Source organism: Talaromyces rugulosus, chromosome II, assembly GCF_013368755.1.
Source record: "Talaromyces rugulosus chromosome II, complete sequence".
Lineage (NCBI taxonomy): Eukaryota > Fungi > Ascomycota > Eurotiomycetes > Eurotiales > Trichocomaceae > Talaromyces > Talaromyces rugulosus.
The window spans coordinates 232857-253671 of NC_049562.1; the positions used below are offsets into that span (position 1 = coordinate 232857).

At 46.1% G+C, this 20815-nt stretch overlaps 8 protein-coding genes across 8 annotated transcripts; 4 read left to right on the forward strand and 4 right to left on the reverse strand.

The window, feature by feature from the left end:
• Window positions 1–433: 433 nt before the first annotated feature.
• TRUGW13939_02542 (uncharacterized protein) lies at window positions 434–1114 on the forward strand (the record flags this gene model as incomplete). The annotated part of the gene is made up of 1 exon (XM_035485735.1): window positions 434–1114. The coding sequence occupies one exon, from the start codon at window positions 434–436 to the stop codon at window positions 1112–1114; it is 681 nt and encodes a 226-aa protein (XP_035341628.1).
• A 413-nt stretch (window positions 1115–1527) lies between these two features.
• Window positions 1528–2798, reverse strand: TRUGW13939_02543 (uncharacterized protein; the record flags this gene model as incomplete). The annotated part of the gene is made up of 5 exons (XM_035485736.1): window positions 1528–1871; window positions 1931–2019; window positions 2073–2440; window positions 2488–2595; window positions 2652–2798. 5 exons carry the CDS (start codon window positions 2796–2798, stop codon window positions 1528–1530), a joined length of 1056 nt encoding a protein of 351 aa, XP_035341629.1.
• Window positions 2799–6144: 3346 nt separating this feature from the next.
• TRUGW13939_02544 (uncharacterized protein) lies at window positions 6145–8683 on the forward strand (the record flags this gene model as incomplete). Its single annotated transcript, XM_035485737.1, has 10 exons — window positions 6145–6287; window positions 6347–6500; window positions 6573–6826; window positions 6881–6924; window positions 6980–7595; window positions 7649–7709; window positions 7773–8058; window positions 8116–8241; window positions 8309–8490; window positions 8552–8683. 10 exons carry the CDS (start codon window positions 6145–6147, stop codon window positions 8681–8683), a joined length of 1998 nt encoding a protein of 665 aa, XP_035341630.1.
• Window positions 8684–9130: 447 nt separating this feature from the next.
• TRUGW13939_02545 (uncharacterized protein) lies at window positions 9131–10848 on the forward strand (the record flags this gene model as incomplete). The annotated part of the gene is made up of 5 exons (XM_035485738.1): window positions 9131–9176; window positions 9250–9337; window positions 9400–9558; window positions 9626–9917; window positions 9967–10848. The coding sequence occupies 5 exons, from the start codon at window positions 9131–9133 to the stop codon at window positions 10846–10848; spliced, it is 1467 nt and encodes a 488-aa protein (XP_035341631.1).
• Window positions 10849–11996: 1148 nt separating this feature from the next.
• Window positions 11997–12998, reverse strand: TRUGW13939_02546 (uncharacterized protein; the record flags this gene model as incomplete). Its single annotated transcript, XM_035485739.1, has 2 exons — window positions 11997–12639; window positions 12703–12998. Coding segments are annotated over 2 exons (939 nt in total), but the record flags the coding sequence as incomplete, so codon positions are not given.
• Window positions 12999–14964: 1966 nt separating this feature from the next.
• TRUGW13939_02547 (uncharacterized protein) lies at window positions 14965–16022 on the reverse strand (the record flags this gene model as incomplete). Its single annotated transcript, XM_035485740.1, has 3 exons — window positions 14965–15224; window positions 15283–15912; window positions 15971–16022. 3 exons carry the CDS (start codon window positions 16020–16022, stop codon window positions 14965–14967), a joined length of 942 nt encoding a protein of 313 aa, XP_035341633.1.
• A 1302-nt stretch (window positions 16023–17324) lies between these two features.
• Window positions 17325–18057, forward strand: TRUGW13939_02548 (uncharacterized protein; the record flags this gene model as incomplete). The annotated part of the gene is made up of 3 exons (XM_035485741.1): window positions 17325–17560; window positions 17620–17777; window positions 17837–18057. The coding sequence occupies 3 exons, from the start codon at window positions 17325–17327 to the stop codon at window positions 18055–18057; spliced, it is 615 nt and encodes a 204-aa protein (XP_035341634.1).
• Window positions 18058–18189: 132 nt separating this feature from the next.
• On the reverse strand, window positions 18190–20025 carry TRUGW13939_02549 (uncharacterized protein; the record flags this gene model as incomplete). Its single annotated transcript, XM_035485742.1, has 4 exons — window positions 18190–18984; window positions 19043–19183; window positions 19334–19894; window positions 19951–20025. The coding sequence occupies 4 exons, from the start codon at window positions 20023–20025 to the stop codon at window positions 18190–18192; spliced, it is 1572 nt and encodes a 523-aa protein (XP_035341635.1).
• Window positions 20026–20815: the final 790 nt, after the last annotated feature.

A 20815-nucleotide genomic window follows, 5' to 3' on the forward strand; every position in this document is an offset into this window, starting at 1 on the left:
CCAAAATCGCCTCGCTGCTCGCCACGACCTTACCATAGTAGTGGACAGCCAATTGGAAGTCTGCCGAACATGAAGGCCCCAATTCCTAACCGAAAAAATGGATCGCCCAGTAATAATTTAGTACTCGCTAACTAGACGGCTGACACCCCAACACATGAACTCCACCCTCTTATTCCTCATTCACCTACGGACATAGTTTTATAGTCTGAAAATGGATGAGCGTAGCGCTCTATTTGGGGGATGATGGTATACCCACTGGACCAAGTGGTCAGCATGCAGTAAACAGTAGCATTTTCGCATCGAGGAAAGGGGCTCCGCCGCGGTAGGAAGATAGCATATAAAATGGCAGTCATCTCGTCGCCATCTAAAAATTTCGCACACTCTTTTACCAAAATCATACTACACCCTCATTCTATCGCTCTTTTGATTGAAAATGAAGTTTTCCCACATTCTCACGGCCTTTTTGGCCACACTGGCCATCGCCAGCCCTATCCCCGAGCCCGAGTCGACTGATGTTGCTGTTGCCGAGTTGGACGTCCGCGCCTCTGGCGGTGGAAAAGGAGGAGGTCATAGTGGAGGTCACGGTGGAAACGGTGGCAAGGGAGACCCTGAGCCGAAAATCGTCGAGACCACCGCGTACCAGGTTGCCAAGAAGGCCATGCCGTTCTATGAATCGTTATCCAAAGACCATTATTACTATTTCACGATGGAGTGGAAACGCGGGCGTCCCGCCGATGCCGAGACGACCGAGGAGCTGGAGGAGGTTCGCGATGAACTTGGCTTTAACCACATCGGCCTTGTCGTCGGTAAAGTCACCGAGACAACAACGGGGAAGAAGGCGAACAAGGTAACCAAAAAAGATTTCGTGGCCATGGTGCACGACATGCAGAAGCAGAACAAGGACCCGGGTACTACCACGTATCTCTTTTCAAAGTACATGCCCAAATCTACATCGTCTAGCTCGACAAAGTTGGTCCACGGGGGGAAGACTACTCTCTCAAAGGCCAACGCTGTGGGGAAACACGCAAGGGCTTATACAAGCGCAAACCCCATTTACGCCGCCCATGGCAATAACTGCAACGACTTTGTCCAAAATCTCATATCAACCCTGTAATTAGGCCTGTCCCATTCAAACTGCAGACAGGGCTGGCTCGTCTCGTCGCATTGTTGAAGATTCCATTCATTTTCCGATTAGGCGATACTTCATGCAGTTTCATTTCTTTCCTGGGCTGTTTTCTTGTGTACTATAAGTTATTTTCTTCCTGTTTAGATTTCTTTAGATCTATTTATTTTTTCTTCCTAGACTGTTGCTCATCCCAAGTTTGTATTTGCAGCTCATGAACTTGGCCTATCTACACAAACCTTGCTAAGTGAGGTAATATAGGAAGATAATAATGGATCCGACTTGCGAAAAAAGAAAGCGCTACATTATTAATATAAGATTATGTAGGCAATAATTAGGGTAGCAGGTATTAATTTATATGGAGGTCCTGTAAGCCTGGCGGTATCCTATATAGAAATATGACATCATGACGAGTTTATATTAAAAGAATTGTCAACCCTTATACTGCCTAGCTCTATATTGATTTCAGATCCTTTCGAAGTATCCTGAGAAGATGCACCCTTTATGACATTATCGGTGCGAGTTTCGAACCCTAGAATGTTCTCTCTAGAAGCATAAGGACTGTGCATAGATGCTCCTTTCGATGCAGTTCTCGTGGGCTCGTTTGTTCCGATGGACATGAAAGAGGTGATAGTTGCAGTGAGGGGCGTGATACGATGGAAATGACTAATTAATGGTCCGAAGCAGGGGAGGCTTGCACACAGGGTTGAGGCGCAAACTTCGATCCCAGACCACATAATGATGTTCACTACGTTGGCTTGAGTCCTGGTTAGCAACTCTCATTCACAAATTCTAACAGAAACTCACTAGAGAAATTAATGGCATAGTTTCCTTTGACGTTGACCTTGTGGAATAGTATGGTATATGCTAGTCGTGCGATAGAGGAGACGACACAGCTAAAACAGACAGTCAGTACCCTCTTATGGCCGAAAGTGGCAAGAAAACTCACAAAACCCCCAAGCCGAATATTCCGATCAACCCGATTTTCTGGTTTCCGTTCAGGTGAAGCTTCCGGATGAAGAATGCCGGCAAACCCAGGATGCAAATATCGATAACAATATCCGTCACGCTCGACAGCACATACATGACAGCGTAGTCGGTGGTCGGAATACATGCTACCCAATTGCATCTCAAAGGCCACACCTGGAAAAAGGTCGCAAAGAGGAAAGATATAAGCCAGGAAGTCGTGATACCGATGAGAGTCAGGACCGAGATCGGAAACCGGCCGATACCGAACACGCGACCGTAAAGGAAGAGGATGGATAATTTCGCAAGGGCGACGGCAATGATATACCAGAATTGTAGTATAAAAAGCATCTAATAAATTTAGTGTGTTTCCCTAGCAAGTCCCACAATGGGCTTACCTTTAGAAATCTCTCGGCCTGCGCATCATCAAATTGTTCAAAGGGCACGCCAAACCCACCAACAGGCACTCCGACGATGTTGGTGATAGCCAGGGCTGCAGAGAAGAACTATTGCTTAAAATCAGGATAAGCGATATATAGGCGAAGTAGACATCAAGACTGACCCAGGCCGCGATAACAAAGTAGTCGTCCGCCTTCAATGTGATTCTCTTCCGTCTCCGTAAATAAAGTCGGAGCACAACCGACAGACCTGAGATGACCATGAACACCGCCATGGTCACTATCATCGCCGTCGATGCTGCAGTCAGCATGGTGAGAGCGCGATCAACCCACCTGCAATACCCATTCGCAACGCAGGTGAGGATGAAACACACCCCGCAAGATTGACAATTGATATGTGGAGTAACCTGGAGTTATAGCAAGGAAAAAAAGCTGATTGGGAATATTGGACTCCATATACTGGCACTACTACTAGTGCCAGATTTTTTGGGGCTGAATCCGACATGTGTTACAGTTTGACGAATTGAACTTTCTGCACCTTCTTATCGCCATCGCGCGCGAGTAAAACACTGTCAGGAAGTGTAGACCATTCGTGTTTCAAGTGAACAACCCCTAATCCGCGATTCAGTGTTCTTGCGTTCAAGATAAGAACAAGTAGGCCGTCAAATGACAGAGCCCATTCAAGAGCCGGGCGGGGCGAGAATGCTACGCCAGAAAAGTTTAAATGACGCATCGGGATATTCTTCTGATGATCATTTGCAACAAAGGTGACGAGAAGTCGAGATCTGAAAGGTTTGGGTTGGATTTAGAGATTACATGGCCCACCCCCAGTCGAATGCCAACTCCCCGAAAAATTGATATACTCCGTACAGTATGTTTCTAGATCGCACGTGCGGAGATTGAATGCCCACAAACCTGGTGGAGGATGGCTCAGGGCTGAAACTAGACAGTGCACGGTGCCTCCGCTTCGATGACAGTATTTGAAGCCGGTTTTGGGAAAGCATGCTCCCGACCCCGTCAAAGTTTATCAGTTCGCTTCCTTCATATACCGAAGCACCGATCGCGATCCCCTTCGCGAAGCGACAGCTCCGTGGAATATACGGCCTAAGCTGGAGACGACATAATGCGATCGGCCATGACGGCCAGTTCCTATTTGTTGATTCCCAACAGCCCCAAAAGGCGTTTCCATGGAAATAAGAGCAGAGCAGTTGTCCAAGGGTCGGTGTCGGTACATTTTCATTCGCACTCACGAGTTCAAGACGGGAGATATCTACAAAGCGAGCTTCTTTTTACCGGATGAGGAATCGTCGGACACGAGTCAGGAAGGGCTGCTGATAAGTGAGGTCGGTAGTCTATGTTCAGGGTTTGCATCGATTTTCGGATGAGTCTTTGCTGATATCGTCGTTATCGACTGTGCCGCTGGGGCGGAGTTCACCGAGTATAACTTGATGCCTGGTGATGTCCTTCCTAAACTAGTCGAGCCAGAGTGGCTACAACCAAGCAGTTTACTTAATTATGTGTACGGTTATTCATGTCTCTATGACACCTGGACGCTAGAAATGATAATGGCGCGAACGTAGGCCGGGAAAAAAATTGATAGGACACTAAAGAGCATTTAAATTCTATCCCCATCAATGGCAGATGCATGGCAACATTGAATATATCGTCCATGCCGAGCGGCGAGCGTCACGATAGAGATTCCATATATAGATCCCGGACTCCGGAGCGAAAGAGAGATGGGCACAAGTTGCGACCATACTGATTCTGCAAGTGATTCAGACTTGACCATATATCTCTCCCAAAAAAAAAAAAAAAAAAAAATCCATATCCTGACGATATGCACACCAGTAACTGAAAACGTAGAGAATGTGAAATTCCTAAAGAAGTGCATCGCTGACAGAATATCGATATCTCGTTGATTGGGAAACCGTTATTAATCCTAAAATTTCGTCGACCTTAGCCTCATTATAGAACCCTGCAAATCATACTTGTAAGTATTAAGGTAGTGATATCCAGTTCTTGTTATCTATACAGATCCCGTCAAATTATCTGTCGCTCATGCAGCGTCTTTTTGGGGACAAAGGTGGAGCTGTTGCTGGCCGGAAAACGCGTCCGCCTCCTGGAGACACAATATTCCGGTGTATACTGCACTCCAGGACAGTTATTTTGAATATATTTATAGATTTTTTACGTTACCTGCCTTTGATTTCAAGTAATGTAGACTCCTAGCATTCAATGTAGACGACACTATCATCTTAAACCTCCTTTCCATCAACACATGTAGATTTTACCCACTTCCTGATCTGGTGATGATGATCATCAGATGCAATTACAATTATAACCCTTACGACGGCAAAAAAGTTGATCGTTGAGGCCTATTAACAAGTCAATTTAAATCCACTGTAGAGTTTCGGCCATCAAAACAATCCGAATGGCCTAAGCTTTCGATGAGGAGACTCGGGTTGTATTAGAACGCTGAACGACATAGGAGCCAAGACAAGTGAGGGGAAATAAGAGCGTCTATACCAGTTTTAAGACGAGAGGGGATATTGACAGGGATTATAGACAAGAGATGAGTGAGGGGGAACTTAAAGAACATGCTGGGATGAGGAGAAGAAACGAAGCAGGATGTATACTTGACGACTATTATGCATTTACCCCAGGCTTCCCAACATTACTTGAGCTGACGGGCCATTGATAGCCAAGTAGTGCCAGCCAACAATGAAAATCTGAAACAAAAAAGTCATACATCTTACGAATATATACGAATTCAAAAAAATTCACCCCCCCATGCGGGGAAATGCACGCAGACCGTTGGCTTTTTATTTCAGGATGTGACACGTCTTAAAAGCCTCCATGAAGATCCTACATACATTGATAGTATGGATGTCAATGTCACTTAGTTGTGGGGCAAACATCAAGAGGTCTAGGCCTTCTGGTTGGACGCAACTCAGTATGGAATATCTGGGGTAATTCAATGATCAGTCCGGCGGGGGTGGCGGCGCCCCCGCATTGATTGATCAATTGAATCGTGGAAGATTTGATGCATGACTTGATTGAGTCGATACTATTGAGTCAGTGTATAGTTTATCCGCGAGTAACGTTGTAGTGACATGTGGAACATCTGAGTTTATTTGTATTGCGTGCATTCTAGAATGCGTAAAGTTACCAATTGAGCTTATATTGTAGTAGATTTATCAATTGACAAGAATCCTATATCAATCCCTTCCTATAAAAACCCCATCAAATGCACCATGACATGTATTACTGAAAACGGCCTCAATCCGGAGTCTCCATATGTGGGAGGCTGCATGGTTGGCCTTATTCAGTCTTGGCCACCCATCAACATTAAAAGCACAAAGAACAAACGCAACTCCAACCCCGCATCTGTGAGTCCAATAAACGTCTATATACTCCCTACGTTTCAATCCTAGGAAGTGTCTTTGTGCGGGGAAGGTATAGCGTATGGCATTATGCGTGTGTTGGGGCCTTTCTCCGCTCTACAATTGACAATGAAGCCGACCCCCCAGCCAAGTATAGCAGGTATAAAGCTGATTGAATCAGCAATGTTGGTGAAAAATCATACTCCAATATCTTGCTGTATCAAGCATTGTCATAAATTAATCACAAACACTTTATTATCGACGGCCTGTGACGATGACTGTCCCAGAAGAAGTTGACGTTATAGTCTGTGGTGGTGGCAGTACTGGTTGCGTACCAGCTGGCCGGCTGGCTAACCTGGATCATAATCTCCAAGTTCTATTAGTTGAAGCCGGTGAAGATAATCTCAACAACCCATGGTGACTAAACCTTTGTCTACATGTAGATTTTGCAATACTGAATTTCCATTAATACTCAGGGTTTATCGTCCGGGAATATATCCTCGCAACATGAAGCTTGACTCCAAAACTGCTTCGTTTTATCACTCTAGGCCATCGGAGTCGTTGGATGGGCGCCGTGCGATTGTGCCTTGTGCCCATATTCTAGGCGGGGGGAGTTCCATCAACTTCATGGTAAGAACAGCATTTCTTAATTTTAACATATGTAGGCACTGCCGTGTTAACTAATTGGCCCATGGTATCTAGATGTATACTCGAGCCTCAGCCTCTGACTATGATGATTTCCAAGCAAAGGGCTGGACAACGCGTGAGCTTCTGCCACTAATGAAAAAACACGAGACTTATCAGCGGGCATCCAACAACCCGGATCTTCACGGGTTTGAGGGCCCGATTAAAGTATCTTTTGGAAATTACACATATCCAATTGCACAGGACTTTCTCCGTGCCGCTGAATCACAGGGAGTTCCCGTGACAGACGACCTCCAAGACCTCACCACTGGGTAGGTTTTAGCTAGCGGCATGAAAACTATCAATGTGCTAATCGTTGAAACTAGGCATGGAGCTGAGCATTGGTTGAAATGGATTAACCGAGACACTGGTAGGTGGTGATTCCTTTCCATTTTCAAACTTGATTTTCATTCGAAAAACACTAGGTCGACGAAGTGATGCTGCCCATGCGTATGTCCACGGAACTCGGGCGAGGCATAGCAATCTACATCTCAAATGTAACACCAAGGTTGACAAAATCCTTATCGAAAATGGGCGAGCCGTTGGCATCGTTACTGTTCCTACCAAATGGGTTGGAGAGGGTGAACCGCCTCGGAAGATTTACCGTGCTCGGAAACAGATAATTATTTCTGGAGGAACAATGAGTTCTCCTCTTATTCTCCAACGTTCAGGAGTTGGCGACCCCGAAAAGCTCCGTCGTGCTGGAATCAAACCAGTAGTCGATCTTCCGGGTGTCGGTGGGAACTTCCAGGACCACTACCTGACCTTTTCGGTGTATCGAGCTAAGCCGGACACTGAGTCATTCGATGACTTCGTCCGAGGAGACCCTGCAACTCAGAAGAAGGTATTTGATGAATGGAACATCAAAGGAACTGGCCCACTGGCAACGAATGGCATTGATGCTGGTGTGAAAATCCGACCCACGGAGAGTGAGCTAGCAGCAATGCGTAGCTGGCCAACCCCAGATTTCCAGCGTGGATGGGACAGCTACTTCAAGCACAAACCAGATAAGCCTGTCATGCATTATTCTGTCATTTCCGGGTACATTCTCTTTATATCCACATCAAGTAATGGACATCTAACGTGTATTGCAGATGGTTTGGGGATCATATGCTTATGCCTCCGGGAAAATTCTTCACCATGTTCCACTTCTTGGTAAGCAGCTTGCAGATTCTCTTCTTCTTAAAAGAAGACGGCGTTAATCATGACTATGTGTAGGAATATCCCTTCTCTCGAGGATGGGTCCACGTCAAGTCCGCTGATCCTTACGAAGCTCCAGACTTTGATGCTGGGTTCATGAACGACAAGCGCGATATGGCGCCTATGGTCTGGGGATACATTAAATCTCGCGAGACCGCTCGTCGAATGGGTGCTTACGCGGGAGAAGTAACGGGCATGCACCCACATTTCGCTCACGATTCACCGGCTCGGGCATCCGACATGGATCTGGAGACGACCAAGGCATATGCAGGACCAGATCATCTCAGCGCGGGTATTCAGCATGGTAAGTAATCTATCGCTCGTTGATACTTGTGACAGGTCCCTGACGTACACCGAATAGGCTCATGGTCAAACCCTCTTCCACCTGCCCAGTCCGCGTCGGAGAACCATTTGAACTCCAACAAGCAAGGTGCCCATCCAGAAATCCAGTATAGCAAAAAGGATATTGAGCACATTGAGAAATGGGGTGAGTGAACTCTGGACCCTCCGCAAATATTTTTTAAGCACATCCTAATCAGCTTTGCTGTCTATAGTGCAACGCCATGTGGAGACTACATGGCACTCCTTGGGTACATGTAGCATGGCACCTAGAGAAGGCAATTCTATTGTTAAGCATGGCGTCCTTGATGAACGTCTCAATGTTCATGGCGTCAAGGGACTGAAAGTAGCCGATCTATCAATTTGTCCTGACAATGTTGGCTGCAACACTTTCAGCGTAAGCCTTCCTCGTAACTAATATTTTCTAAAGGAAACCTACGCTAACACAATACCAATAGACCGCGCTTCTTATAGGAGAAAAGGCTGCCATGCTGACCGCGGAAGATCTTGGTTATTCTGGCCCTGCTTTGGACATGAAGGTTCCTACCTACCACGCTCCAGGGGAGACACTGAACCTGGCCCGTTTGTAAGGTTGCATCTTGTGTTGTGCAATTTGTGTGTTGCGCGCTTCATCACATTCAAGTTTTTTCCAGGTTAAAATTGAAGACAGTTTGACACGTTGAAATGTATACGGCTTCATATTTCCCAATTTGAGACAATTTCAACCCGAGGCTAGAAATCTCAGGTCCGGAAAAGAACTTGTAAAAAGCGCCAAGACATCATTTCGTAGATGATCCCGATCAGCATGTCTATATTGATGTTTAATGTCAGACAGTGGATTCAATAGATAACCAAACATTTATCTATTAATCAGCGTTGCGTCGGAAGGCGGGGAACACAGCACGCAATCTACCGCGGAATGGCGAGACTATTTGACATGTCAGATTTCCAGAGACAAACTTGACACCGAATTGATCCTTGGAACCTTTTCCAATTAATTTGAGCCTGATCCTCACGGGCGTGAATAGCGATTCGCAATGTCAACGATCAAATCTGTGGCAATCATCGGCGCCGGTGCTTCAGGTAAGACGGGCATCCCTAGCGACGATGCAGCCAAATTCAGAAACTCTCTCTAAAATCAAACAAAATAAAATAGGTGCCGCTGCGGCCGCTGCATTTGCCTCGGAAGAGTACTTTGAGAAGATCCGCGTGTTCGAGCGAAGGGAGAGTGCTGGCGGCACATGGTACGTTGGATTTCCTAGTGTATCACATGAACTTAAGAGGGATTAAGCTGAGAGAAAAGAAGGATCTACGATTCCGACCCCAGCCCATTGATCAAGCCCCAACCGGGGAAATTGCCAACTGAAATCGATCCACCATTAACTATCCCGAAAAACTTGCCGGCTACTTTAGAGCCTTCGCCGCAGGAGCGGTACCATAAAACGCCAATATATGACGAACTTACGTGAGTAGCCTCTATGTATTCTTATTATAGCGCTTAATGGACTTGAAAAAAATACTGATGGTCAAAGATCCAACGTACCTGCGATAGCAATGTCTCTCTCTGACATCCCGTTTCCATATGGACCATTTGTGCCGCACAATGTGCCAAAACAGTATATTGAGAATTACTTCTCCGCATTTAAAGCGGATCAATTCCTGGTGCTCAATACGACTGTGGAGGACGTATCTCGGGCACCGACTGGCGATGACCGGTGGAATTTGACCTTACGGCAATATGACCCGGTAGAGCATGTTGATCGCTGGTGGAAAGAAGAATTCGACGTCGTGATCTTTGCGAATGGCCACTATAGTGTACCTTTTGTATGTCTTCCTGCCTCTAATTTTATGAGCTACACTAAACTAGTTGCAGGTTCCAGCCGTAAAAGGACTTGAGGCATTCATAGAAAAGTTCCCGGCCCGAGTGATACACTCAAAATCATATCGTACTCCGCATCAGTTTGCAAACAAAAAACTCCTTATTATTGGGAACTCGGCATCCGGCCATGATGTAACAGCCGGTGTCGTCAAAAGTGCCCAGTTACCTGTATATCAGTCCCGACGCTCACCTTCGCGCTGGGATGGAGACAAACCGGATGCTGGGGTTGAGTGGAAGCCAATAGTGAAAGAATATTTGCAGACAGGGGAGATTTTATTTGACGATGGTACTATTCTGGACGATATTGATGTCGTCATATATTGCACGGGATACAAAGTATCGTTTCCTTTCTGGAACTCCAAAGCAAACGGGCGACCAATATTCAACTACAAAGAGAACCGGCTCATAGGAAACTATTTGCATACTTTTTTGACGGACTTTCCTACTCTTGGGGTTATCGGTATTCCAAGGACGCTGACGTTCCGAAGTTTCAATTACCAGGCCATAGCTCTCGCTCGGATCTTTTCCGGACGCAACGCACGCCCGTTACCGGCGAAAGACGAGCAGCGACAATGGGAAGAGCAACGGTGGCAATCTGTTAGTAGTCAGCATCGAAGGTTTCACGATATAGCCTGGGACAGTGGAGAGACCATGGGCTACTTGAGAGAACTGTACGAAATCGCAGGGTTGCCGCGTATCGAAGGACAGGGACAGACCCCGCCTATTCTCGATGCTGAGACGAGGTGGGCAATCAAGCACGTTAGAAAGTATCCAGTTCCTGGAGATGAAGATGAAGATGGTCAAACTGATGATACGGACGCGGGGTGGTCAATTGTCGAGAGAGGGCATTGCAAGGACAGTCTTCATTTCTTATAGATATGACTTCTAGAAGCACAACATACGTCGCAGATGTGTGTTTGTACGTGATTCTTAAACAATAACATGATAAAATTGTTAGATGAATTTGAACATTGTAGTCACAGTCATGCAAATGTTGCCATTGAAAATGATTGTAGTGTGATGTTTGAAATACGTAGCGGCGCCTCTCAGGACACTATTAAAATGATGTGAGATATACCAGGGTATCACAAAGAAAAGGCGTGTAAACGACTACACTGCCATTTTTTATTCCCCTATATTGCGAGTTCTATACGAAATGTTGACGCCTGAACGTCGCCATCTGTTATCCTTGCCAAACAGGCAGCCATATACTATAAGAGCTACAACAACCAATAACAGGAAGACAAGTTGAATTACTTTTATAGTTCAATAAGCCGGACCTTTAAAAGGTCACTGAGTTTTCTTTTCTCCAAAATCATTCTCACAGGATACTAGAAATTATGGATGTACTGGACCTTCTTATACAATACCTCTCGAATCTCGGATTGCGCCGACCCGCTGAAATCATCATAAACTTTCGACATCATTTCTTTCCTCCACCTACAGACCTTCATTTAGTCGACCCGACACCTATCATCGTTGATGTGCACGAGGACGAAGATTGGGAACCAATCGAAATGATCCGAAAAGATTGCGAAATACCTCGACCCAGCTCTGCTGCGACATACATTATGGTTTAATCAAACACGACCGTTGTGATGTCGGCGTGACACAGACAATTTTATGTTCGGAAGAAACAGATTCAGAATAAAACTTCTTCTACAAAGTCGACTAGTGAATTGAGCGTCTTTGGTGCTTTGGAAATACGCGTATAATTGATTCTATATATGGTTTAAGAGAGACATGGACAGTATATATCCTCGGGCTTGCATGGTTTAATGGCTTGAAATGACTGATACGCATCTTTCTTGCGCGTTTCAACACTGGTTATCAACAAGGTTGGAACGGCGAATGTAAATAGCCATCGAACAAAAATGGTCGTGCGGTAGGAATTCAAACTCATCATAGTTCTGACGCAGCATTTCGAACACTCGTGGGGAATCGGGATCGGTACTGGTATTGATATAAATAGATGTCAGGTAAACCATTTTTTGTCAATTATAGGTCTTGACCACAACTTACACCATATGTTCTTTTTCAACAACTGGTGGAGTCCAGATTAGAATGGCCGGCCGAGCAAGGTCAGCAATAACTTGTTTGACAGGGATGTTTGGAGCACAAGAAAAGACCACCGAGTTATCGTCCACTTTCAGAAACCCTTCGGGGTCATCTAAAACCTCAATACCAAAATTCTCCAGAACTGTTTTGTCAACAGTGTTATAGATTGGGTCTTGAGCATAGCATAAAATTTGGCCCTTTTTTGTCGTGTTCTTCTCCTGCAGCACGCTTTGCAGTGTAAGCAGCAATGCATGTTGGGAAGCCGATCGTTGAGCGCGGTCCAAAGAGCCCTCTAAAAATGTCATATCACCACATGCAAATCCGACAACCGTTGTGATCTCGCACGGTACGTCTGCATCTTGCAATGTTATCTTGAGCCGCTGACATGTTTCACTTTGCTCCCATGACCGGATACTCTCCTTGAGCAGCTGCTCGACGTCTGCACAGCTGGCAATGGGAAGTTCCCATACATCCTTTGTTTTTTTGTCCCGTAAAACTTGCCAGTGGTGGAGTCGCAAAGGGCACAACCCGAGATAAAGGTTTGTATAACCGGACTCAATATCGCGTCTTAGGTGCTCGATTGGCTCATAATTTATGAACGGCTGGGTACTGTTTGTGGCGAATTGAAGTCAGAAAATGGACCCAAATATTCCCACTTAATTTATATCTTACACCACAAGTTCCCGATCTCGGTCCTCGTCCCTGTATGTCGGAGTGACCTTGCCAATATCAACGTCGAAATCGACCTTTACTCCGTCTAGTGCGATTACGGATATCGTATCACCTCTGACGAGGGGGTTCTTTATTTGTTCATGTGTATAAAGAATTGATTCTCTCGTAAAAAGAGGTTTGCCCGAGTCATATAACTGGTTGAGTTTGGCGATCGCTGCAACCACAGCTGTTGGATCTCGTTCTTCTTCGTCTTCGGGTTCTCCAGCACGGCGAGACAGGCTGACCCATGAATACATTGCCGGCATGTCAAATGAATGCCGTTTGATTGATAATATGGATTAGTTTGACTGCATCTGGTGATGGAACAGGAAGGCTTAGATCAACAAGAACAGCGAAACTTCAGGCGCGGGGTTATCCCAGGCAACGCTGGCGCTTAGACGCTCAGCCTCGCCAATGACCGTACGCAGCCATGAGTATTAACTATTTTCTATCACACTCCTTCGTTTCCGCCCAGACCGAATTGATATTCTGTTCTATCCTTGTCTAGGGTTGCTGAAAAGGGAAAAACGCTTTACCACGCGGGGTTAGCGGAGTTAATAGCCCAGTCAGCCTTTTCTTCGTCCTCGTATCTTCAACTTGTCCCTAACAAAGTACTATCTTTGTGGAAGGAAATCCAGCTACGCCCGGATTATCGCGAAGTGGCTCATCATGGTTTACCGTGGCAGGCCTTCTAAGTCATGCCGTGAATGCCGGAGTCGTGACATCAAGGTGCACAACTCCTCGACCACCGCCAGACTGGTCATGCTAACGCCATCTCCAGTGCGACAAAAAGAAGCCAGGATGCTCTCAGTGCTCGCGCGCCGCGATTTCATGCCTCGGATATCCAGATGCGTCGCGGCTGCTCATTTGCAATGAGACGAATTCGACCATTTTCAAAGCGAGTAAACGCGATGGCGCCTTGCGTCGCGTTTCCTCACCAGGGCCCGTATCTACTGTGTTTTTGCCCTCGTTCGAAAGCCGCGCAAAATCTTTTTTCATCTCACAGTATGTTCTTGATTCGGATAAGACAAATTCGTTTGCGTACATGCGATTTTTCCACCCAGCTAGGGTCGAAGACCCCCCTCTGCTCGCCACTGTCGTTCGCGCCGTGTTCTTAGCCTTTTTCTCATTCTCCCATCACTCGCAGTCGGCTCTTTATCATGCCCGCGTGAGTTATGGATCAGCACTGGCCCTGACAAGCAACGCTATTCAGTCGCCGAAAGAGGCAAGGAAGGACACCACGTTGTTGGCCCTCTTGCTCATGAGCGTCTTTGAAAGACTTACGCACACCATCAAGAGTCAGATTCCCATGCGAAATGCTCATTTGCGAGGCGCTCTGGGCCTTGTGCGCTATCGAGGCAATACACTGTTCTCCGGGTGGGCCGGTGCCACTATGTCTTTGCAGTTGACCGAACTCATTACACTTGACTGCCTTGCGAACGGAGTAGAAATTCCTTCTGAACTACTGGCGTTGAGAGTACGGACTTCGGAAAAGATAGATACCCAATCTTCAAAGTGGAAATTTTCTCAGGTCTTGTTACAATATGCGGAGCTGAAAATTGCTATCAAAAACCGTCGCTCCCACAGAGAGATTATTCCACAGGCTGAAGCCCTGGATTGTCAGCTCGATCTGTTATCTCAGGAACTTCGGCCCTTTGTTATGGGAAAGAAAGATACGTTTTCCCGGCGAACTACTTGCGACAAATATCCGGATCACAGCACAAGAAGAAGCTGGAACAATATACGTGTTATTCGCATCTTGTTAGCCGAGACTATACGTGAACAGTGTACAGTACACCTTGCATTCGCAGATGCAGCGGATAGCACTTCTATCGTTGAAAAGCTTGACGACGCAACCCAAAGAATTGTTTCGCTCGCCACAGAGATATGTTTTTCCATTCCACACGACAAGTCCAGAGATTCTATGAGTGGCGATTTCTCCAGTGTTCAGAATAGTACAATGTTTTTTCACCTCTTTGTTTCAAAGAGCTCCTCTGTTCTCCCCGCTGATTTACAAACCACTATTTGTAAGAGACTAGGAGAACTGATACGCAAGCAGTTCTGTGGACTAGAAAGGATCATGACAGAGATTCTACGCGAGTCTGCTGTTAATGGAAGTGATGTATGGAAGGTATGGCTTAAAATTGGACACGAAAACTTCTCAATCGATACATGAAAGTCAAGAAAGTCGTATCCTTCAAGCACGAATTATTGAACCACGACTCAGTATTCGTTGAATGCCTGTGCAGCAGGAGGGAACCTAGCACCAGCTACTGGGAATTGTTTCAAAACAGTATCAATCGCCTCCAACTCAATGCTTGCCAGCAGAATGTCTTGGCTATTCTCTAGCAGCCTTTCCACGGACCTTGCTCCGGGAATAGGGACAATCACTGGCATCCCAGGCAGCTTGCTCTTTGTTTTGATCCAAGATAAAGCAAGCCGGGGTGTCGTCCACCCTTTTTCCTTTGCTAGCTTCTCGACTTCTTCAATCAATAATCTATTTTTTTGCGAAGGCATCTGGCTGCCACCGCGGAAACATACGATGGTGATCATTCTCTGGCAAATCGTCCAACCTCTTGATCTTACCGGTCAACATGCCAGCTCCCAAGGGAGTATGCGCTTCCAGAACAATGTCATGCTCTGCACAAACCTCTACCACCCCATTCTGGAAGACATCAGTGGCCCACAGACTGATTTCCGCTTCGACCATGTCAATCTTGGTCACCGCAACAGCTCGCCGGATCGTGTCGGGGCCAACCTCTGTCAGTTGAATACCACCGATTAAGCCCTCCTCTCTGAATTGTGCTAGTGCCCTCACACTCTCCTCGACTGGGATGGCCGGGTCAATCCGTGCGCAGCCAAGAATGTCGATATTCTTCTTTCCGTCTAGGATACGGAGGGCATTATCGAGAAAGCCCCGCAGCCCCGCAGCTGAACAGTCCATTTTCACCGGGGCTAAATTAAGAAGACCGGTTTTGATGCAAAGAACGACCTTGTCGGCATCTTCGGGGTTGGCAGTGAAATAGCGGTTCATCAAGTGCAGCGAGTTATTCTCAGGGGTGCCGTAGAAGTCGGCAGCGTTCCAAACATTGACTCCAGCAGCCAAGGCGGCTTTGAGCACTTTGAAGATTTCCTCCTGCGGCAGACTTTCGCCGGTGCGCAGGGTGAAGCCTTTGAGGATTGAAGTGTTAGCTGTGGATGTGAGCCATAAAGGTTTGTGGGCACGTACGCATCAGGCCGAGCCCATTCAAAGTAATTTCTTTTCCTGCAAGAACTGGCATTTTGAAAAGTCTCGATTTGTATCTTCTTATCCGAAAAAATAATTCGATAAAGCGTGAAAGTATCAATTGATCTTGTTCCTTGCTCCGTCTGTGATGACTTGTGGCAGTAATGTGGTATCAATTCGGGTCTATTTATATTCCTTATAAAACCTTTGAGTACCCATTTTCCGGACTTTAGAACCCGATTCCCCCGTGCCATTCCATTCTCGCTCATGGTCCCGTAAAATCTGCTCCAGTATGGCGAGTCGACCAGGTGGTTACTCGTTTGGGTTTAGCGCACGTGCATATGTAACTATATTCTGAGACTTTCGGTGCAAAATAATTGGCTAGGTACAAGAGTAGCGCTCTTCTAGAATGTATTTCTCCTCACTTACTCAAGGGGCAATTTCTGCGGGTAATCGGCGCGTCAAATATGCTAAATAAAACAGCAGGATGTTTCTACCTGTCCCAGCCGCGGAACACTGTATCGGGAAGGCTCGGATAGGCTTTCCTCGATTTCTAGTGTAGGGTGTACCAATGATAGTTAAAGAAATTTGAAAGGAATGCGTTGGAACTTCCACATGGATATTTTATTTTTGAGGCTCCTAATGATATTGGTGTTGTGCTAAAAATCATTTTAACATTAAAGTTGAATCGTGGTGCGTTTTCCCCTCGGACTTCTCCGAGTCTGTTTAAAACATGTTAATTGATATTAATGGGATATATACTACTACATATTGTAGTATTCGATGTTGTTAACAGAAGGAGATACATAGAACACCCCACACGTGGATCCATGTCAACTGGCACATATATTGGCTCAATGTTGTATTTCTCCAGTGTTTTCACAACTTGAATATTCAATGTTGAATATATCAGTCGAAAAACCCCCAATGACAATTTTTCCTAATAAGAAACTAATTTCAGTAGTATTGAGTGCACCATCTCTCATGTTTCTTTTTAAGACTCAAATTGACGCCATCATAGGGCGTGTAGCACTCGGTCAGCATCCAATAAAGCTTCTCACATTGTTCCGTCGGGCTCCGTATGTGGAAAGTGGATCTGCGAAAAGAGAAACTTACAGAAACCCCACCACAACAACATGTGGATATTTGTCGTGAACAAAAAAGAAACATTGGTTTTTCCGTGATGGCATAATTCCTTTTTGGTGATTTTCGGTTTAGTGAGTCAGAGGTGGAAATATACGCGGTATGACTCATGAGTCATACCTCCAAAGTATTATAAATCCTACCATCCCTAGTTTGATCCGATCCTCAACTAAGTCATTTCAACCACCTTCCTTAACAATTGGACAATAGAAACATGGTGCCTCGAATTAAAGTGACAACCGACATTGTCGCGATCTCGGATGTGTTGACGCGCGCATTTAGCAACGCCCCGGTCACATCGTATGTCGTTCGCGAGAAAAACTCGCAATGGACCGCCCCTAATATTCCGCTGGACATTCTCAAGCCGAAGATGCTTGAGTGGACAACGTACAAATCAAGAATTGGCGGTGAATTAGCTGAGGCTGGGAACTATGCTGCTGTGGCCATCTGGTTTGTCTCATTCCATTCCAGATCCAAAAGACTACAGAGACTGATCACTTATACGATAGGTTTCCGCCTGGAGTTAATCTTCCACCTAGTCCCGATGATGACGAGAGGGTTGTAGAATATAGGAGAGTGAGCGGAGAAATTAAAAAGCAGTTCCTGAAGGGAAGACAGTATTGGTACTTGAACATGATTGCGCGACACCCCGAAAGAACAGAACCTGGTATGAACAATCCACCTCGTCCTTGGAGATTGAACCTTTGGCCTAATATTTTCCAATAGGTGTTATTCGTGCTTTGTTCGATCCGTACATTGAGCGTGCCAGGCAAGACGGCGTCCCTCTTTGGCTCGAAGCCATTAGTGACCACAGCAGGCAGGTATATGAACATTTCGGCTTCAAGACGGTCGCTGAGTTTCGAACGGGTCTTGGCAAGGCAACTCCTGAGGGCGACTTACAAGAAGGTGGCGAAGGGATTCGTCTTTGGGCCATGATCTTGGAGTAGCATCCTCGCTTTCCCAGGTATTCAGTTCTATGGAAATAAGAAAGCCTAATTTATGTCAGCAATATCTCTCTGCGAAGTACGTTAATATATGGATGATATTTAAAGACTTTGCGTGTATTTAATTGCTAAATTTCAGACACTTGAAGTAATTCCGGGGTATTGCTTCGGTGTGAGTATTCCTAACGCCGCAGCCAACACAAATCCACCAACTTTTCCAAATCCTTTCAATACTTCCTGACACCATAGAAACTTCTCTGCATCTCCGCTGGCGTCGAAGAACTGCTGCGCTGCCCAGAGAGGGACCATTGCTATTTGAAAACCATACCCTTCTCTGAGACTGGCGATGGACTGGCATATTTTCGTAGCATAATACCCACCCATCTTTTCCGCATCTTCCATATCCTCATTGTGTACTCTTTTGTGATTTTTAGACACAAACTTGGCATTTATTGACGCTCTGTGGTTCTCTCTGATTCCATATAACTTCGTCGTCGCTGTGTGAATGATTACCTGGGAAAACCAGTATAAAAGCATGATCTGCGCGATATACGTGTCCTTGAATGTGACAACCTGCGGAAATACAGCATGAAGTTCGGGGTTCTCTTCAAGATACGGGTGGTTGTTTGGCTCAAGGGGCCCGATTTTGAACAGACCTGCAGACTCCTGGGCATCGAACTCGGAATACCAGTTGGTCAAGCGATGGTGGATAGCGAGCCAGCAGCCAAGCAGATCATCAACCGAAAATAGCTCCACGTTGTTCATCCCACGTGACTCGTTGACTGCGGCAGTCATATTGTCGGACCTTTCGAGGAGCCCTGGAATAAACACTAAGAGATCGAGAAGATGATCGTGGGGAGTTTCCGACAAACCCTGCCATTCTGGCTGGGCAAGAAACAGAGCTTTCCTGGTTCCATACGCATCCCATACCTAGACCGTGAGTCAACCACCTGTGACTGGAGAACAATTACGAGAATCCACAACATACCGCAGTAATCCGTATCCTGCTATACAAGCTCAGATTGAGGGGGAGTTCTTGTGACGGCGGGCCGCGAAGCTGTAGAAGCCTACAAGCACCTTTGACATGAAACATCCACCCTTGCAAGCCTCTATAGGTGCAATGGAATAGCTATGTTTATGGACATAATTCGTTGGAGTTAGTAAGAGCTCTTCTCCAATCAGATCGTGGCGCTCGGAAACATTGCAGAACACCACGTGGCAGGGTTAATAAATGAAAAGTCGCCGAATAAAAAAGATATGAAGTAAGAGGCGTACGTACCTCATACATGGCCATGATCATAGTGGTAGCCAAAACGCCCTCATTGGCCGACTTGATCGATTCCAATGGCAAGGACCCCATTTTCCGGAGCACCGAGCTATAGAATCGCTGACTCTCCTGCAGATGAGTCTTGTCGTGATGCAGGTCGCCGATATATGCCAGGCAGAGTGCGGTCAGTGCAGTATCTAGAATTTCCCATCGACCAAGTAGATTGGGCAGGTCCTTGATCCATGCCGATGGCGTTTCGAACGTGCGGTAGCTAGTCATTGAGGCTGGCATATACCTCTCTAGGAAATACGATAGAACCTGCGTGCGATTCTCGGGTGCCATGTTGATCTTCTCCGTGAGAGACTTAAGTTGTAACTTTTCTTGCGCTCTTTTCGGTTTCTCCTCAATTGGGGTGTGATTATTGTTGCTATTACGAACCCGTTTCAATGTGATTTTGTTTGATTGCCCGTTTCTGGGTGTAGGGACTACATGAACAAACGGCTCAACGGGATAGCCATCGCATTTAAAACCAGCTTTGACGCATCGCTCACACGTTGGCTTTCCTCTGTCACACTTTGAATCATCAGCCTCCTTCAAAAATAAGTTCTCTATGAACGCTGGGCGCCCACTTTGATCTTTCGCTGCTGGCATGTCAGACACGGGCGACCAAGAAGTGCTCTTTTCCCAACAGAGATATTAGGCATTTCTTTAGTGTCTCTGGAGTCTGCGATCAGGGCGCAGAGGAACGATTCGAAATAGCCATTCTCCACTTGCGCACGAACACATGGGGTTCGGGAATGAGTTTATACGAGTTACGGTCGATGGTCTAGACAACGACCAGGGCGATAATAATGACGCAGGATTATAGCTTTCGACCCTGTGCTATACAGCAACCCTGCACATTAGGCGGTGTTGACGTTGCTGGTGCTCCTTGGTGCAACGCACCTCTATCCCAATCTGGAAAATCTTTCCGAACGAGCCAGTCGGATCAAATTGACGCTCATGCAGGCTAGTTGGCCACCGAGCTGCATACCCCAACAGTCAGAGGAAAAGGAAATTTGGGTAAATAAGAAACGGGAACTAGACTGTATGTGCATAAATGTGAACTCTACATGCATCAAACCAAAAACGAAACTCTGAAGGCCGAGGTCGCCGATTGGGAGGCGTCTCGCATGCAGCAGGCTTTCACGATGCTTCTTAGTTTTGTCTTTGCGACTCATATAGGTGGCGTAATCACTTGTCCAGTTGTTTGATTCAAGTCGAGTTGAGTCGCTCCTGTTAACTCGGGGCACCGACGTTATCAAATCTGCAGCGATCCGCTTTAGGACATAAATACAATGACACGCTCAGTCATTGACAAAGCTTGTATCAAAAGCGGCCGCAGGTCTTTCTTTACCTTTCCTCTGAGGAGGGACTTTTGATGGTTTGAATGGGTTTATGCGTTTAGGTTGGTTGTATATGTACGAAACATTTTACTCGTATTCACTATACAGA